Below are 19,570 nucleotides of genomic sequence, written 5' to 3' on the forward strand. Positions count from 1 at the left end.
CACCTTTAAAAACTTGGGAAATGGGCTTGATATTCCCTTTCAGATGTCTTTAAAAGGAAAATGCCTGAGTGCAACTGAATGTATCCAAAAAAACTGCATCGCACCAACACGCAAAAAAATTCAGACAAAATAATTATTCCCAACTGGAATTAAAGACAGCACAAAATGTTTTGGAAACACAACTTTCAAGATGACACTACCCTTAAGGTGCAAGCTCTAGATGTGAAGCTCCCTTATTGAGCTAATGTTTCCAGAAACTTGGTACCTGTTAGGATGGTTCATTATACTCTATAAACAGATACAAGCAGGGTCTAAGGGACTGGTTTACTAACTGTTCAGATATTCAATCACTTAACATTCAGATCAGCCATACATACTTTATACATTCATCCACAAAAGCAACCAGCTAGTTTCAACATTTTATTAAACAGTTGATTAAAATACATATTTTTTTTCTTAACAATCCAGATTAACAACTATTAAATTGTTCACATTTACACAAGACTATTTTACAAATACTGAGCTAATTTGTTTGAACCCAAACAGTTTTACAGAGCACATCCAATAGCACAAAACATTAGTAGGAATAGACCAAAATTCAAATATGGCATTTAATACATAATAGGAATAAAACAGAAAACTGTTAAACACATTTCCTCTATGCAAAGACTCTGTGCATTGAAGAGGTTTTAAGGCAAGTAACAGTTTTCAACTACTTTATATTACAAAATAGTCAGAAATACTTAAATTCTCTGTAACTTGTATACCTCTTGGACATTTTTTCAAACCTCAATAAAAATAGAACTTGACACGAGCTTACAGAACTGAGGACAAATTTAAGGACAGCACTAATGGAAACCAAACTAAAGCTACCTTGCTTGACTTAAATTTTGTATTTGCAAATGCACTTCAGAGTTTCCCAACTTTACTAGATAAAGTTTTTCATGGAAACACATACCGGTAACTTCAATTTTTATTCACAAAGGAAACACAAATGTATTAGGTAACACTGCTTAATAGGAATTTTAAAGAGCAGCTAATTTACTTGATGAGTGTTATCACTAGTGCTTTCCCAGACAAAGTTACACATTATTGAGCAGAAAATGCAAGCAGTTTCATAGCAAAACAAGGCAGATACAACAGTTTCAGAAGGTCACATTTGCTAATATGCCACACATACACATTGGTATATTCCTATAAACAGTTACATTTACGCAGTCTGTGTTCAAACAAATTAGTTGCATAGCTGCCACCCACTACATACACTACAAGTGTACAACTTATATGCAAATTATTGCACTATCACTGGCTTTGAATGCAGAATCCCAAAATTATCATGTAAAGTGTCCATGTGATAGGGAAATACTTCTATTTTGGCTGTTGCACCGAGAAATCCTATGAGTCCATAAATAGCCAAAGTATTAAAATTCTTCTTTGTGCTATTTTTCCAATGCAAAATTAATGGAACGTATGAAAGAAACGATAAAACAGCTTCGGAGGTGCTTCTTCTTTGTGTCTTGAAGATGAGTAAAACGGCAACATTATGTTGAGGCTGATAAGGGACTCCCCTTCTATCTTCCCATACTGGGAACTACTCTTTACAGGATAGTTATCAATAAATATACACACATTTTCAATGTTTAGGCTCGGTACTTTTTACTAAAAATGCTTTGCACCAGTAACAGAAATTACCCAGATAAGGATCACAGCATAAAAACATTGAAAATACCAAGCAAGCAACAATTTATTTGGCTATATTTGACAAGAATATATGTATATATACCTTTGTAAGCTGGGCCAGAGAAATAGATGCAGAAGAGTCATCAATCTGTTCATAAAAAATTAAACACACATTCAAGTTCCACAATCAAAATGAAGCAAAATATTTAGCCTCTACTGTGTTATTAAGATCTAGTCCTACAGAGAGGCATTTTTTCAAAGTAATGAAGCCTTTGGCCAAAACATATCATTGTCTGTACAGTTTGTGCAGTCAGATATACATAATATTCAGTTTCACAGGAGAGCAACTAATGCTGCACTCACTCAATGGAATCAATTCATCAGGCTTTATGTTCAGAGATCAACATATACAAGCCCACATTTTTTCACAGTAAAAATAAATTACTTTTTCAATAGTTAAAAATCTTCATTCTGCATGTAATAGCATGCTGCAGTAGGTTCCACAAAGCAGCCACAGAAAATAGCCAAACATTTTCCTATATTTAAAAAAAAAACTGGCAGATTCCAAGCCTCTGGAAACTTGTTAATGCTTAACTAAAAAAAGCCAATGCCGATAGCAACAGGGTACTAATTAAATGCTCTGTGGCAGGAAAAGTGTTGGAATTAAGTGCTTAAAATATTTATGTGATTCTCAAACTACATTTTAATGGAAATTATTGAAATAAAGAGGGAACATTTAAATAATTTTGTTTGTAATATCTAAATCAGTAATGGCAAATATTTTTCGAAGCCCAGGATCAGTTCAGGAACTTGATTTCTAGCATTGGGCTAAACTACAGCTATTGTCCATTTAAGAGTAATGGCATGCTATCGAAAGAATCAGACTTTGGTTCTGTGACAAGTCTTGGGATGCTGCTCAGAAAATGAAGTGATGCCCCCTAAAGCAAAAGATTTTATTTTGTTGGAGGTGCCATGAGTGTTAAACCAGATTGTGTAAATCAACTTTTTTTCATTTACTGTAGAGCAACAGCCTTCACCAACCTAGTGCACTCCAGGTGCTTTGGAGTGCATCAGCCTCAGCATCCTAAAGACTTGTGCTGGCAAGGGCTGATGGGAGTTGTAGTCCAAAACATCCAGAGTCTAACAGGTTGGCAAAGGCTGCATTTGAACTAACTTTGGAATAAGGTTGCATTCAATACCAGAAATGCAGTAATGAGGTAAGATAGCCCTTCTTGTGACACAAGGAATAGAACTCTAGCTGCTGCTTTAGAAAACAATCTCAATGAAAACATGTACTACTTCTCATGATGGTATCTTGCTTGAAGGTACCAGGATTGGGTCTCAAGAGCTTACATGCCTGGCACCAAGTAAATAAAACCACATTTTTGAGATGCTAGTCCTAGGATACAACATTCAACGTAAGTTTTAAGACACGTTTTAAGTAGTGCCTACAAGTAGCTCTGAAGTGAAAGCAATCAGAAATATAACATCATAAAACACAAGCATTGTTTTATGGTCTTCAAGTGTAATGCAAAAAGTTGCTGAAGAAGAAAAATGGATTTCTATTGAGATAATAAAATACACATTTCCCTTCTCACTCTCAACATTTCAGGTGTTTGTGACTAGTATTACAATGTCTGCCTAAAAGGGGGACAGAGTGAAACATGGGGTTAGGCAGATGGAAGCAACCCTGAAAGAGAATTAAGCTTGCCTCTATGGAGTTCTGTAGGACTCTGTTGGGCAGGATGGGAGAACATGCTTGAGTCAATAGGTTTCACACTTTGCCCAAAGTTATCTTAGGGTACCCCTTTACTTTCTCCCACTCAAGTGGATGGCTGCCATTCAACCCCACCAGAACTACACTTGGGACAGCATTAAGAGTGGATCCTGGTCACCATTCCTAAAACTGGGTGGCCAGCCAGAGTTGTATTTGCAATGCCCTCACCCCCATAATGCCCCACCAATCACAATCAGGGCTATCTGACTAACATTTTTTGTAGCTTGAGCTATGCAGCAATTTAATTAAAGTGGTATACTCAAACACAGCTTTCTAAAGGTAGCCTTTTCAAAAAAATGAGTTCATAACCTGTGTCATGGCAGTTATTTTTGTGTGTGGTAACAGGCCGAGCAGGTAAACTGAAGAACTTAACAGCTCATCAAGTGTTATTTACTGTAAGCAGCTGCAGCCATATAAAGCAAGTTATAGAACATGGGCACAGAGGTAAGATTTCCCATGGAAAGCACTGAACAGATTACAAGCAAAGCCTTGCTTAAGAGAAAAGGGACAAGGGAACACACACTGCATCCTGGCCTCTAAAATACCACAAGCAAGTGAATGTTGGGTCTCCTAGTAGTTGGTAGTCCTCTGGCTGCTCTTATTCCTTTAATGCTAAACTCTTTGCTCTTAAAAGTCATCAATTCCAGTTGAGATTTCTGTCAGTCCCCTGATTTCCATTCCTTTGCATGGCCACAAACAGCTGATTCACATTTCACACCCAGTCAAACCCATGCCCTACAATGAACTCAGAGTGCCACAAAGAGCTAAGAAAATCCCAGTGCCATGGCACGAAGGATCATGTTAGATCCAGCCCTGTACATGATTGAGTTCACAACTTCCTAGATCCCAAGTTATCTGCAACACAGGAGAGGGAATCTCTGTGTGGGACATCTTGCCTTCTTAGGAAACCTGAGTTGTGGAGGCCTTGTCAAGAACATTAGCAGTCTATATTAGATGCAGAAAGCCCACCCAAAAAGATGCTACACTTTTTGGATACCAAGACGACAATCAAAGAAGTACTACTTTGGGGAATTCTTGACAATTCAGAACATGTTGACTTTTTTAGACTACAGAAACCTGCATTCTATACTACTCTGAGCCCAGTGCCAAGCCTCATCTTTAGCCTACAGAGTTTTTCGCTTTGTCATGTATCACATGGAAGCACTGAAATCTCCTCCCTACCATCTACACAAAGTTTCCCAGAGCACTGAACACTTCACACAGAATTGGAAAGACCTATTCCCCAAAAGAATTTTCTTTTGAATTCTCAGTTGACATCTGGGCAAGACAGCATAGCAGATGAATCATGTAAAGGAACTCAGTGTTCTGCCTTAGCTTTAAAGCAGGCTTTAAACAGCCACCCTCTAGGCCAGGAAGTAGTAATCACCTCCAGGTACTTGAGACAGGGAAGCTTTAAAAAGTGTACACCCATCACCCCCACTTTAGAACTCAAGTAACTTATAATGTAGATAAAAGTTTGTAGGCTAGTAAATTATGTGGACCTGTTTGCAAGCCTGCTTTAAAAAAACCACACATTTAAAAAACATTTGATCAAACTACAAGAACTACCCAGATGTATAATAGACATGCCAGGGAACACAATATTCTAAATGAATGTTGAACTTTATTTACGAACATATAGTCGTGTTTATATACATACTAGCAAAGAAAAGGACTGCTCATGAAAAAAGAATTAGGTAAGTGTAGCTTACACAAATCCACTATATTATGTATTACAGCAGTCATTGGGTCACTATAAATGGGAAGCAGTTTTAAAACATGTGTGACGAGTTGTCAAATGCAGCCTGTGGTTTAACATTTTGAAAGGCTACACAAAGACCAAACATTTCTAGTTAACCATGATTTCATCAATATTCTCACTGGTCACCAAGACCAATAAATCCACAAAATAACTTTTTGGGCTTTGTTCTTCTAAAAAGCAAGCCAGCTACACTTAAACAAGTACACTTAACATATGCCAAGCTGAAAAATAATTAGAACTAGGTTTGCAGTATCTTAAATTAAGCAAAACCATACTGAACAGAATATGTGTTACTACTGGCTAAAATTAATACACCAGAATGAAAGAAACATGCTGCCAATGTTATCATACACAAACAATGGTATGCTACAGAGGGATTTACTACAGTTTTCAATTTAAGAGTTTTTCTAACATAAAATAACATTAGGGAATTTGTCTGGTGAAGAGGAAAGAAGTAAGGCAAGTTATCCTCAACTGGGAAGGTTTCTTAAAAAGGTAGCAGGACTTATAGCTGGGCTGTTAACCCAAAATATGTTTCCTGTATGTTGACTACTGTGACAAATTTAAATTATGTGCTTGCTCACAGAAAAATGGAAGCAAGTGCAGGATACCAGTTCTAGATGGTTTTTAAAAAAATTCTTATTGCTATTGGAAGTCGTGTGCAAAGACTGTGTATGACAGGGCACATTTATAGCTGCATAAAACTGCTCTTGATGTTTCAACATGTGCCTGAACCCCAATTTAAAAGAAAACAAAAACAAGTTTAATACTAATGTGGTTTTTGACAACGTTTTCAAAAACCATAAAGGGAAATACTTAGAACAAAGCCTAGGTGATACAATGCAATAGTGGCAAAAAAAGATACACTCCAAATGTTTTTATTTCAAGAAAACAAAAAGGCACACAACAACCTATACAAACATATAGCTACTAACTAGAGACACACAGATGTTGAACAAGGCAATCACGTTTAGCAGTGAAACCCTTATCTTACATGATCTATAAATGATCATACAGTATCTGTACAACACATAGTCATACAGGAAATAATCTTGCATTCAATATGCAATACAGTGCGTCACTTTGCACAAGTGTCAATATTCACATTAAAATTATCTGCATTGCTTATTTTGCTATACTGATTCAAAATACATTGTATTTACAATATAAATGGTTCTCTGTGGGAAATCAATGTAAATTAATATTTAGAAAAGTATTTTATTGCTACATTACTTTAAAAACATTAAGTGAATGTGTAGAAGGAAAAAAGTGTGATATTGTGTTTTTACATACTGCTTTTGAAGTTCCACTCACTGGTTCAGTTCGACTTCTAAAAAGAGAAAATAGAGAATGTCAGAAAAACAGCAATGGCATATAGCACTGCCACCTTGGATACAAACAGTACGCCTGAAAAACTATGCCTGAAAAACAAAGGTAATCAAGGCATAATGGTAACATTAAGTTTCTAAGACTTACAACTTTTACCCATTTCATGAGAGACAGAAGCTGCACAAACTTATACAAATGGGCCAAATCCCCAAATTGTGAAAAAGGAGGCTAACTTGGCCCAGAGAGAATTGTTTATAGAACAGTATTGATCAACTGCATCTCCCACACAACAGCCATCATACAATGAACACACTTAAGCTTGATTCAGATGTAATGGGAAACCATGGTTTTCTGCTATGTGCATAAGCTATGGTGAGCCCCTCCCCTTCTTTAATGGCTGTGGGTGAGCAGAAGCACCTGCTTTTATACAAAGCACAACTACCCATGAAATCTTAACTTTGGGGAACTGTGTTTAAACTAAGGTTTGTGGTAACAAGGCAAGATTTGAAACTGCTAGCTTCTTCTCGTTAGATGTTGATTAAGTAACCACAGCTTGGATGTTACAGGGAACCACACATTGCTTAAAAGTTACTGATCTCCTCACAATTGTTAAGCAGTGAGTGCATGCAAGTCCAAAGCCAATGTCTGAACAGGGCCTTATACCACATGTCTTACATATCTGTCACTGAAAACAGCTTAAATGTAAGCAGCAAGTAACCCAAGATAAAAGCAATTTTGTATTTTTTAAAAAATATATCTGAATCCTGTTATTTTGTTGTCTCGTTTTTGAGGCTGATGTCTGTCATGTTTATTACTGGGGAAAGAGCTAATTCTAACCATGGTCTCTAGTGGTACAAAGCGAAGGCCACAGGCACACATTAAGTTAAAACTACACATGGGGTTAGGGGATAGGACTGCACACTCAACTAGCATGTTTCATAGTGTGTGTGTGTGTGAGGGGTGGGTGGACAGAGACCAGGGAATGGAACTACAGTGGCACCGCTACTTACGAATAACTCTACTTACGAATGTTTCTACTTACGAATGGAGCTCCGTCCGCCATCTTGGATGCGGTTTAGACAGGATTTTTTCTACTTACGAATTTTTAGAGAGGATTTTTTCTACTTACGAATTTTTTCTCCCAATGCATTCATATGGGATTCGACTTACAAATTTTTCTACTTACAAATGTGCGTTTGGAACGCATTAAATTCGTAAGTAGAGGTACCACTGTATAAGCAGAAAACTGGTCCTTGCACCAGGAATAGTATTTTTCCGTAGGAGGAGGAAGTAGGCTGCTTAAGCGAGCTTTGCAGTGGGAAGAATACATGAAGACAGGCATTAAGTGCCAGAATGGTGCAGCAAGATATTTTAGTGTTGGCCTGGCAGGTGGGATGGAGTAGACACCAGACCTGGCCTCAGCAGGCAGCAAAAATTATTCTCAAGAGTTCCTGAGGGTATGTTTGCAATACAGTTTACCCTACAAATGTACAACATCTTTACCATAAGCAACTCTTGCAAACATAGGCAAATGTGCTCTGCATCCACTTGACTTTAAAGGAACAAGTCAATGTTCACTCCAGAGTACATTATGCTTTAGTGCTAACCCATCAAACCTATGAATGTCAGCTATGTGGAAGGGTGCAATCCAGTTACCAAGTATCAAACCTAAGACCAGCTTAGTTGGTTAGAGTGTGGTACTGGTAACTCCTAGGTTGCAGGTTTGATCCCTCCCTGGATGGGACAGTTGCATATTCTTGCATCACAGGGGGTTGGACTAGATCAGGCTTCCCCAAACTTCGGCCCTCCAGATGTTTTGGACTACAATTCCCATCATCCCTGACCACTGGTCCCGTTAGCTACGGATCATGGGAGTTGTAGGCCAAAACATCTGGAGGGCTGCAGTTTGGGGATGCCTGGACTAGATCATCCTTCCAATTCTATGATTCCTTCTTTCTTATTCTCCCCCCCTCTCACACACAAACACACCATTCACATGTTATGTTATTGATGTGTGAGAGGTGATATCATGAACGACCCCATGCTATGACAAATGCACAAGAGAACAGTATCTGCTTAAAATCAAAACATGATCTTCAGAAGCACAATCCACCAGAATCTTGCCCTGCCCAGCATCCACTGCTCTTGCTTGCTTCCACCTAATTCCTCCCCAAAAGGCAATATGAATGAATCCTGTGTCCAGGAACTCCTACCCACATGTAGAATGCAGACCTCATTAAGCAATCTGTAGACAAGCCCAAACTCCTATACATGTAATGGAAAACCAGTCCCAAGAGTTTCTCTCCTCACCCTGTCTCTACATACCATAGAAATGTGTTTCCATCACTAAGCTCAACATTGTCTGATCATAATTAATTTTATAATGAATCATAATGTGAAAAATCCACTCCTTTTACAATTTAATCTCTATCATCCCAAAGTCAATCCAAACATAAAATATTCTATCTCCAGGAGATGTTCAGAATTGGTCCTATTGCCAACCTGAACTTCAAGAATCAGCCCCCACACTCAGGATTTCAGTCAAGTTTATTTCCCAAATTCCAAGACTGCATGAACACAAGTCTATTCACTGGAAAGGAATAATCTACTTCAAGTGCTTCTAAGTAAAAGAATGTAAAAAATTAAACAAGAATAGATGTAGGGCTAATTCTTGGGCACCACTGTTTAAGTTGGTCAGCTGAAACCTGTGCAGAGTAGTGAGACCAAGATGATCAAGGGTCTGGAAACCAGGCTGAAACTGTTGAAAGAGTTAGGGATGTTTAGCCTGGAGAAGAAACAGGTGACAGGATAGCCATTTTCAAATAGTTGAAGAATTGCCAAAAGGAAAATGGGAGCAAGCTTGTTTTCTGCTATTCCAGAGTGGAGGATCCTGACAAATGGATTCAAATGACAAAAAAATGAGATTCCCACTAAACATTAGGAAAAAAAATCTGATGGTAAGAGCCATTTAACAGTGGAATAGACTCCCTTGGAAGGTGGTAGACTTCCTATTGGAGGTTTTAAAAGTTGGATAGCTGTGATGCCAAATTGTAGGGAGTTGGACTTCATGCATGACCCTCAGGGGTCCATTCCAACTCTGATTCTTCATTTTCAAAGGACTACCAGAAATTAAAGTATTATTCAGTACACAAAACTGAGTGGGTGGGGGAGAGGATTCTGTTGGAAATCCCCAGCAAACTAGCTGCTTTCCCTGTAACTTCTGTTAGAAAGTTTAACTTCATCAGGAGAATAAATAGGAATGTACAGTGGTGCCTCGCAAGACGAAATAAATTCATGCCGCAAGTCACTTCGTCTAGCGATAATTTTGTCTTGCGAAGCGCGGGTTGCTGTGTCAAAAAAACCTTCGTCTTGCAAGTCACCAAAAACACCACAAGACACTTTCGTCTAGCGAGTTTTTCGTTGCGTGAGGCATTCGTCTTGCGAGGTACCACTGCACGGTAACTGCCACAGACTGAAATGGAAATGTGCAACTTACATATGCTGGCATGGTCAAATATGACAAAATGAATTTGCATGCATGTTTTTCATGTAACAGAAATAAATTAAACTGTGTTTCTTGCATCACTAAGCTTCTACATGTTGATTAGAAACCATATGTTTATTTTAATACTTGGAACAAAAAACAGACACTTACATGACATAAGTTTTGCTTGTACATTTTACTCCACCAATAGGAATTCTTCTGACAATAACAGATGAGTTCTTGGGAATCAGGGCATTATCATCAGTATATTCTAGGAAAGGAGAGAAAAAAACATGTATGCTTGGTTCAGAATAAAAGAAAACCAATGTGGAATTTTCTCAAAATAGGCCACAAAACCCTGGGACTTTTCAGCAATTGTAACCATTTGGGATCATTAATACTTATCCCACAATTACTGAAGCAGCATTTGGTGGAACTTGAACCACTTTCCTTAATATATCAAAGACCTGTAGAATGTACACTAATGAAATTGTAATTTATTAGGACACTGGCTAAAAGCACAGAATGACAGGACCTTATTTAGCATCTTTGGGATAGTTTTAAAATGCTAAATGGACCCCGCCAATTAAGAGTGCAGTCCAGAACAAGGATTTTGAAGGGACATATTTAGAGCAAAAAATAACTTATGTACAGAGAGGTCTGGCACTTCACACTGCATTGGGAATGCACACTCTGTCTGCAACCCTATACATGTACAGTATACTCAAAAGTAAAACCTGAGTTATCAGGTATGGGTATATATGACTGCAGCCTAAGTCTATGAATTTGTAATCCAGTTTGCAAAGTGTTCCCAAGAAAGCAGGTATGGCAGTTACTGGACTCACCCTTTTGGGAATACTGAAAAATGTTCTACCTCTTTTTGCCAAAATCACATAACCAAAATGTTAGCTTGTCCTTGTGAAAGGTTGCAAAGAACAGGATGTGTTAATGTACACACCACAAGTTTAGTACAGTATCTGGAATACATGCCCCCCCATCATAAAAGGTTTATCTAATAACAGCTATAGTTGGAGTAGGTCCACTGAAATGAATGAAGACAGCTATTTTAGGTCCAGCAATTCCAATGGGTTTAATCAGAGGGGCTTAGCTGGATTCCACCCAAAATATTTAAGCCACCCAACCCCATACATTCAAATCATACCCCTATTTCTTTAAAAAGCACCCAGTTATAAAATGATTAACACATGGCTCCATAGTTAGGTGGATACTTACAACTAACTACCCCCCCCCAAGCCTGGAGCTGCTAATATCGTTGTGCCAATGTGGGTGTTTTAACACACATCGTATATGCATGGGCACAATAAGCTAACAGTACGTCTGATGAAGATGTCTCTGATTTTTCCCTGGACAAGAACATGAAAATGGCAAGCATAACACATGACTAAATTTCCCAGGGACCTGGTGGTTTTTTTTTTTAACTATAGCCTGGGGGTTCCCAAACTAAGGCCTGGGTGCCGGATGTGGCCCAATCGCCTTCTAAATTTGGCCCACGGATGGTCCGGGAATCAGCATGTTTTTACATGAGTAGAATGTGTCCTTTTATTTAAAATGCATCTCTGGGTTATTTGTGGGGCATAGGAATTCATTCATATATTTTTTTCAAAATATAGTCCGGCCCCCCACAAGGTCTGAGGGACAATGGACCGCCCCCCTGCTGAAAGTTTGCTGACCCCTGCTCTAGATAGTTCAGCAAACTGAAACAGCTATTTTCATACAAAATTAACTAGCTGACATGAAAATTAATTAAGGAATTTACTGTACAATTCTCTTGAGGAAATAAATGGCTTGTGTTCACATCAAGACCTTGCCATTGTTAACTTCAATTTTCAACTTATTGTCCCAAACAGTCTTTCTATATTCTCCACTGGAATTATGCACACTTTCCATGAATTAACACAAAACTTGCATAATGGTACACATACTTTGTGGGGGTGGGGAGAGGAAAACAAGGAACTTTAGGATAAATGTGATATTTCCCCCAGGATACCTGTCTGGGGTGCCTTGCTAGATGAACTACTATAACCTTGCTGCCTAATAAACATTAATCCAATGGCCTAATTAAGTCCTGACACATCTAATCTACATTTACAGTGAACTCTCTCAGTGGGATGCACGCCATTTTCAGTGAGCATTTAGTTTGGAGCCTTTTGCCTGCACATGACAACCTCGGGGCCTTGCCTTACGACACACAATACACATACATGCAGGACAAACATTCTCTCTTCCATAAAGTCTTGTACATATGAGAGGCTTTTGTGGCAGTCTGAAGTCTGCTTTGTTTGCCGAGATTTGTGGTAACAAGCACAATGTTTGAAATGCACATACCCTCAGCAGTGCCAACATGACTTGTACTTTCCTAAAGATTCACACAAAGACAGTTTTGGTCCACTTTTTTGTGTGCCCAGGAGGTTACTGAGAGGAGTGCTGACATTATCAAAGTCACTGTCCACCAGGCCTACCACCAATCAGGAAACTAGTGTTATCCAGTGTATTCACCCTAGCCTAGGCTGTCACAAGCCAAAGATAAGGAACCTGTTTTCTCCAGATGTGGGTGGGCGGACTAGATTTACAGTCACCCCTGACTATGCTGGTTGGAATTCAAGGGAGGTGGGAGTCAAACAATACCTGGAGAACACAAGTTCCCTATCTCTGACATAAGTGTTACAAAGCACCCCTCCTCATCCTAGGCTCTTACAGAGTGTCCCTATACTGTACCAATGATGAAATCAGGAGATCGTAAATGTACTCAACCAGCTCTATTCAAACACAAATTCAGTATGTATGTTTTGACATAACACCATATGCCATACCATCAGGCAACAAGGATAATGAGATTTTAACTAATTCAGAGGTAAGTAGGCCACCAATGGCTATTAGCCATGATGTAACTGCTTAAGCAGTATGTGGAATCTTGGAACTGCCAGAAACTGGGAGTGAGTGGCTTGGAATGGCTCATGCCAACAACTGTTTACCACGCACTTCCTCTGACGCATCTGCTGCTGACTGCTGCTACAGACACCGGCTAATCAGGCCACCTGAACTTCACTTGCAGTCAAAACAAAAAAAACCCTGAGGGGCCTTGTTAATGGAGTCAACAACTTCTGATGGATTCAACTATGACCAGATACAAGCCAAGCTCTCTATTTATCATATAAAAACTAGAATATTTTTCTAGGTATTCATTACATACTCGGGGAAGCAGTGTAAAGTTTTTGTGTGTACCAGTCTGGTATTGGAATGGAAAACTAAGTAACACTGATGAAACAAGTTTTAAACTGTTTCCCCAATTCAACCGTTGCCTTTAGCACACTAGGTAGTGTTGCATGCCCAACAGTGCTATATAATGTAACTTTAAATTGCTTACATGAGGCACAGTAGTTGCATTCTTTATCAGCCATATACCCTTGGGACTGGGGTGGTGAGACCTAGAAGATCACAAGACTAAAGATGCTATCACCTTAGTAATTCATCTCACCACATACAGGGCAACAGCTTGACCACTGGCTACCCGTAACACACCAATCTATGAAAGAAGGAAAGTAACAGAAAAGATGTACACAGTGGTGTGAGCCCTCCAGATTTTTTAGACCACAATTCCCATAGTTTCTGATCCTATGCTTGTTAGGGCTGATGGGAGCTGTCTCTAAAACATCAGGCTGGGAGTGGCTAAGAGTCCTGGACTAAGACTAAGGAGTTCCAGGTTCAAATTCCCAATATTGCCCACAGCTTAACTGTGGGCCCTCACTTTTCCTATGCCTAGCTCAACAGTGGAGCATTTGCTTTGTATTTTTCCCTTTGTATTTAGCCTGTTGTAGAATTGGGGGTTGGTTTTTGCTGCCCAACTCATCAAGGGACTCTGAGTTTCCTAAGTCCATAATGGGTCAGAGAAGGATGGATGGAGGCAGGATCCAGTGAAAGCAAGGCAGATCTTTATTTTTCTGTTACAACAGAGCCACTGCCTCCTTGCAAGGAGGTAAGAGATCCAGAAAAAAGATGTGCAACCCCCTTTAAAGACTTTACACATTGCCCAACCCCTTAGCCAAAGACCACCCTAAAAACATCATACATACATCAAAGAATGAGGAGGCAGTCTACAACAAAAAAAATTGAGATCGAGGCTCCTCTCCTGCCTGCCAGGATACCTAATACAGTAACTGATTGCATTACCTGGGCAGTTGGACCATTCTTTTGAGATGGTAAATACTTAGTTCTTGAATCCAGGTCACTTCCTATTCATACACAAAATACCCCCTTAAAATGGGATTTGAATGTTTTGGAACTGAAAGAACTATTGGGAAAGGTTTCTCTTCTAATATTTTGAGTCATTAGGAGAGCCAATATAGCTTCTGGGATTGTTCTGTGTGCTAAAATAATAGGCAATTTTCTCAGGAAATATTTCCAGGAAATATTTTGACGGGTGAAGGATTGGTTTTCTGTGGTATGTGTGTCTGATGTGTGTGTGCATCTTAAAAATTTTTAACAACCTCTTAAGCAATTTTAAAACCTACAAAGTGGAAAACCCCAGGTTCAAGCTTTGGCATCTTCAGGCAAGGCTGGGAATTTCCCCAATCTGACATCATGGGGAGCCTCTAGCAGTAGTCTTCAATACTGTCAGGCCTGAGTCCCACCTGTAATTCAAATATGCATTGGGAAACCCACTTGGCACTTAACTCTCTGCCATACTGTATATTTGTACAGTGGTAGTTCTGTTGTAATCCATCTTAGATCAGACCATGACCCAGTAGTGGGTCCCAACCCACCAGTTGAAGACCAAAGGTGTCAATGATACTGAGCTAAACAGGCCCAGTGGCCTGACTCTGCAGAAAGCCAAGTGAAAGCATGTGAAGATAAAGACCCATACCCTTTGGAGAATAGGTGGCCTAGCAACCCTTATAGGGGAAGGGCTTTCTGAGTCAAGGATGTTTGTCACTCCTGCCCCGATTTAAACTGTGGCTGCATACACCACCACCCATACATCTAAAGCACATATCCACCCCTCACAAGGCCACAATTCCCAGGCCCCGGGATTATTTCTGCTCCCTGTGCGTATAAACGTGCCTTTTAAACGCATGTTGTTGTGTATGTGTGTACGAAGCATGTGGGTAAGCTCTTCGCGTGTAGGGGGGTCTGGATCGCGGGTGAGTGGGCGCGCGCGCGCTGTGGGTGCGAGGGGTGGTGGTGGTGTCCCCACAAGAGAGGAGGAAGAGAAGAAAGCCAAACGACGACGACGACACGAGAAAACAGAGCACGAGAGCCGCCCGTCGTCGTCGTCCTTCCTACCTTCTTTGGTCTGAGCGTTGGTGATCTGGAGGTCGCAGTCGCCGGCCTTGAGCTTTTCGCGGCCCATGATCTGGCGCTTGAGGTCGCAGAGCGAGATGTGGAGCCCATCGAAGGTGACCGTGTCATACTTGAGCTTCGAGGAGAACTTGTAGTGCACGCAGGACATGGCGGTGGAGGGGAGGGGAGGGACGGACGGGGGGCGCTATGCGGGTGGGGGATGGGCAGGCGCCGAGACTACGGCGGCAGCGACGGCCGGGGAGGGAAGGCTGCCCCGAGGGAGAACAAGGGCCGCGAGGGGCGTCCTCCCGTGTGAGGCGGCGGCTTCTTCCTCCTCAGAGGCCGCTTCGTTCCGCCATGGCCCTCCGCGACGGCAGCAGCGGCGGCTCCCGTCAGGCGTTGCGCTGGGCCGGCTAGGCCTCCATCATGGCGGCGGCGGCGGCCTCCTAAGACTCCTCTCTTCTCTCCTTCCTTCCTCCTCTTCCTCGGTCTCCCTCCGCTCCTTTTCTTTCTCCTCCTCCTCCTTCGTCGTCGTCGTTGTCTTCGGCCTCGGCCTCCAACTCCTTCCCCTCACGGCGCTGCTACCGCTCCTCCACTCGACGGGGTTTCCCGGCCAGCGACCGCAGGGGCTGCGGAGGGAGGGAACGGCCGCTCCACGCACAAGAGCAGCGCAAGGCGCAGGCGGTTCCTCCCCCCTCCCGGGTTACTGGTCTGCGCATGCGTCACAGTGCGCCACCTTCGGCCTCACGTGACCCTGCGCATTATGACAAAGAAAAAGGGCGGGGGTGGGAGGGAGGGAGGACAAGGAAGGAAGGAGAGCGGTGCTTTCCGGGCTTAGCCCTCCGGCTCCTTCCCCTCTTCGCCTTCCCCTCTCAGCCGCGTGATCTCTCGGGGCGCCTCCCTCTTAAAGGCGCAGGCAGCAAGGGCACCTGGGGGCCTTTCTAGGGGAGAAGCCGAAGATGGTGGATGGGGAAGGAGGGGGCTGGCTTTGGAGGTGCGCAGCCCTCTTGCAGCTTCAGAGATACATTGCAAGGATCCCTTTTTAAATTTCGCCCTGCCCATTGTTTATTTTATATAAAAGTTAGGTCTAATATATGGAATAGGCATATTATTATTATTATTATTTAAATCAGTCCATTATATGAAATATACGCACAAGGATACATATGTTTAGATACAAATATACATGAATTGAATTAATGGACTAGTGAAAGAAAGCACGGTGAGTGGGGAAGCGAAAATCCTTGCCATGAAGAAGGGAAGTACCTTTAAACAAACTCTTGTTCATTAATCACCCGCCTGCGATAGAGACCATTTCATAGAATTGTACAGCTGGAAGGGACCCCATGTAGTCCAAGCCCCTGCAATGCAGGAATATGCAAAAGTCCCCTCTGGCAATGAGACCTGCGACCTTGGTGTTTTCAGCCCCACACTCTCACCCACTGAGCTACCGGTATCCAACTTACATTCATTAGGATGTGATCACTTGATCGCTAAAATGGGCATTGTTATAAGAATTTTAAGATCATATATATATAAAAGATAAATGTTCATAACTGTATATATAAACCACATGTTTGAAACTCACAGAAAAAAGTCCTGAATAACAGAAAAAAGTCCTGAATAAATTGACCTCAAATATTTCTCTGCAAGGTCAAAGTGGGAAACCTCCCCATCGTCTCTTTCCTCCCAAATCCTGTCTTAAGGGCACATTTAAGATACCGGTATGAATAGGGTGTGAGCATGTGACCTGGCTTAGGAACTAAGTATTTATCATTACAAAAGACTGGCCAGGCTCCCCAGGTAATCCAGTCAAATGACCATTAACAGGTAACTTGCCAGGCAGGATAAAAAAAAACGCACTCAGATTTCTGTTGTAGACTCTTCTGTGATGTATCTATGATGTTTCTGGGTGTGGTCTTGGACTCTGTTGTTGTTGTTGTTTAGTCGTTTAGTCGTGTCCGACACTTCGTGACCCCATGGACCATAGCACGCCAGGCACTCCTGTCTTGCACTGCCTCCCGCAGTTTGGTCAAACTCATGTTCGTAGCTTCGAGAACACTGTCCAACCATCTCGTCCTCTGTCGTCCCCTTCTCCTAGTGCCCTCAATCTTTCCCAACATCAGGGTCTTTTCCAAGGATTCTTCTCTTCTCATGAAGGTGGCCAAAGTATTGGAGCCTCAGCTTCACGATCTAGGACTCTAGGGTGGGCAATTAAAATTTTCCATATAAGAGGTTACACACCTTTGTTCTGGGTCTCTCCCCCACCTTCCTGTGTGTGTGTGGGGGGGGGGGAACACACCCTGTTGCAACAGCTTTTTAATAAAGATCAGGCTTAACTAGCCACCTTGTTTTTCATTAGAATTCTGGTCTGGTCTCTGTCATTTTACTAGCCGGTAAGGGCTTTCATTTGTGCTCTGCCGGAGGTCCGGGCTCCCTGCCGGAGAAGGAGCCCTTTAAACCCCTAAAAGCAGCATTTTCTCCCTTTGCGCCTGTACTGTGGAATGTCCTTCCCGCTGCCAAGTACAAGGCAGCAACCCCATCATTTGGCTGAGCTATGAAGAATTATATTTTTGCCCCCCTTTCCCTGACCTATAAAATTGGACTTTGTTTGAGTCCTCTGAGTTTCTGTTTTATTCACTTTTGTGTGCTTTCGTGTTTTTTTACACCACTGTTCTTTTGGTTTTAGGTTTGTTTCTTGTTTTAATGATCTACTGTGTGTTTCTTAGACTGTACACCGCTTAGAGATTTTTGAAACATTAAGGGGTTTATAAATAAAATGAAAATTACACCTTAATAATAGAATAGGGACCATAAATAATTATTTAAAAAACAAATACTGTATTACTAAAACTAATATTCCTGTATAATAAACAAAATCTGCCCTTTTGTAGGTTCTCCATCGGTAGGAGAAAATAACAGAGGCCAACCAGAGAATATTGAGAAGCAAAGCAGCTAATAAGCTTGATCTTTATTGACTGTTGCAAACGGGGTGTTCTGTCTCACACAGGAGAAAGAGAAGGACCCAGAACAAATGTGTGCCTGGCCTTATATAGACATTTTGAAATTCCCTGTCCTGGAGCTCAAGACCACCCCCAGATGCCTCATACATACCCATGCCTGTCAATTAAAGGTAAAGGTAAAGGGACCCCTGACCATTAGGTCCAGTCGTGACCGACTCTGGGGTTGTGGCGCTCATCTCGCGTTATTGGCCGAGGGAGCCGGCGTACAGCTTCCAGGTCATGTGGCCAGCATGACAAAGCCGCTTCTGGCGAACGTTTACCTTCCCGCTGTAGCGGTACCTATTTATCTACTCGCACTTTGACGTGCTTTCGAACTGCTAGGTTGGCAGGAGCTGGGACCGAGCAACAGGAGCTCACCCCGTCACAAGGATTCGAACCGCCGACCTTCTGATCAGCAAGCCCTAGGCTCCGTGGTTTAACCCACAGCGCCACCTGGGTCGCGCCTGTCAACTAGGTACCTGTTAATGTTCACTTGATTGGATCATTTGGGGGGGGAGCCTGGCCAGTCTTTTTGTAATGATAAATACTTAGTTCCTGAGCCAGGTCATAGGCTCACCCTATTCACACCTTAAATGTGCCCTTAAGGCAGGATCTGTGAGCAGAGAGACAATGGGGAGGTCCCCCCCCCCATTTCTTCCCTCCTTTCAGAGAAACAATTTGGTCAGTTTCAGGACTGTCTCCTTTGCTGCTTAACACATGTGGCCCATACATTTGTGTACGTGTCCGCTTGGTACATTGATGAACAGTGTGTATGTGTGTGCGTGCATGTGTGTGTGTATAACACCCTAATTTGTTTATTTCACCTGCTTTCTACCAACCAAGGAACCTGTGTGTTTTGCCTAAGGACAGAGATACTATCTGAGTCTGCAACATCTGGGTTCTATATCCTCAGAAATGAGGAATCAGCCGCTATGTTTCCCCTTCCCAGAAAATGAAAGTTGTGGTTGAGCTGAGGTGTGTACGTTCCAGGCAGCCATTGCACATGCTCAGATGACCGCTTCAGTGAACTGGAGTTTGCAGAGGTAAATGAATCAGATAATGGGCATCAGGCAAAGACATCCCGACCGACTCCATCTCTGGTTTGAATGGCAACATTAAAGAGCAACTTGAAACGCAAAGTGGTGTGTGTGTGTACAAGATCAAAACTTTTAAGTGATTCAAGCTGTAATGTGTTCATTGCCACAGACTCCATCAATGGTTCCAATATCAACCATTTC

The 19,570-nt window shown here is 41.7% G+C and overlaps 1 protein-coding gene across 3 annotated transcripts in view; it reads right to left on the bottom strand.

The window, feature by feature from the left end:
- RBBP6 (RB binding protein 6, ubiquitin ligase) overlaps positions 1 to 15,928 on the bottom strand; it is a 30,569-nt gene extending 14,641 nt beyond the window's left edge. For all 3 annotated transcript variants that reach the window (XM_060282677.2, XM_035130768.3, XM_035130767.3), the window contains exons 1-4: positions 15,334 to 15,928; positions 10,204 to 10,303; positions 6,513 to 6,549; positions 1,784 to 1,828 (exon numbers count right to left, since the gene is read on the bottom strand). In XM_060282677.2, the coding sequence (XP_060138660.2) occupies positions 1,784 to 1,828; positions 6,513 to 6,549; positions 10,204 to 10,303; positions 15,334 to 15,499 (348 nt within the window). In that variant the 5' untranslated portion in view covers positions 15,500 to 15,928. The remainder of the gene's footprint in view (positions 1 to 1,783; positions 1,829 to 6,512; positions 6,550 to 10,203; positions 10,304 to 15,333) is intronic.
- Between the last annotated feature and the right edge of the window lie 3,642 nt (positions 15,929 to 19,570).

The sequence above is a fragment of the Zootoca vivipara genome, chromosome 13 (genome assembly GCF_965207765.1).
Source record: "Zootoca vivipara chromosome 13, rZooViv2.hap1.1, whole genome shotgun sequence".
NCBI lineage: Eukaryota > Metazoa > Chordata > Lepidosauria > Squamata > Lacertidae > Zootoca > Zootoca vivipara.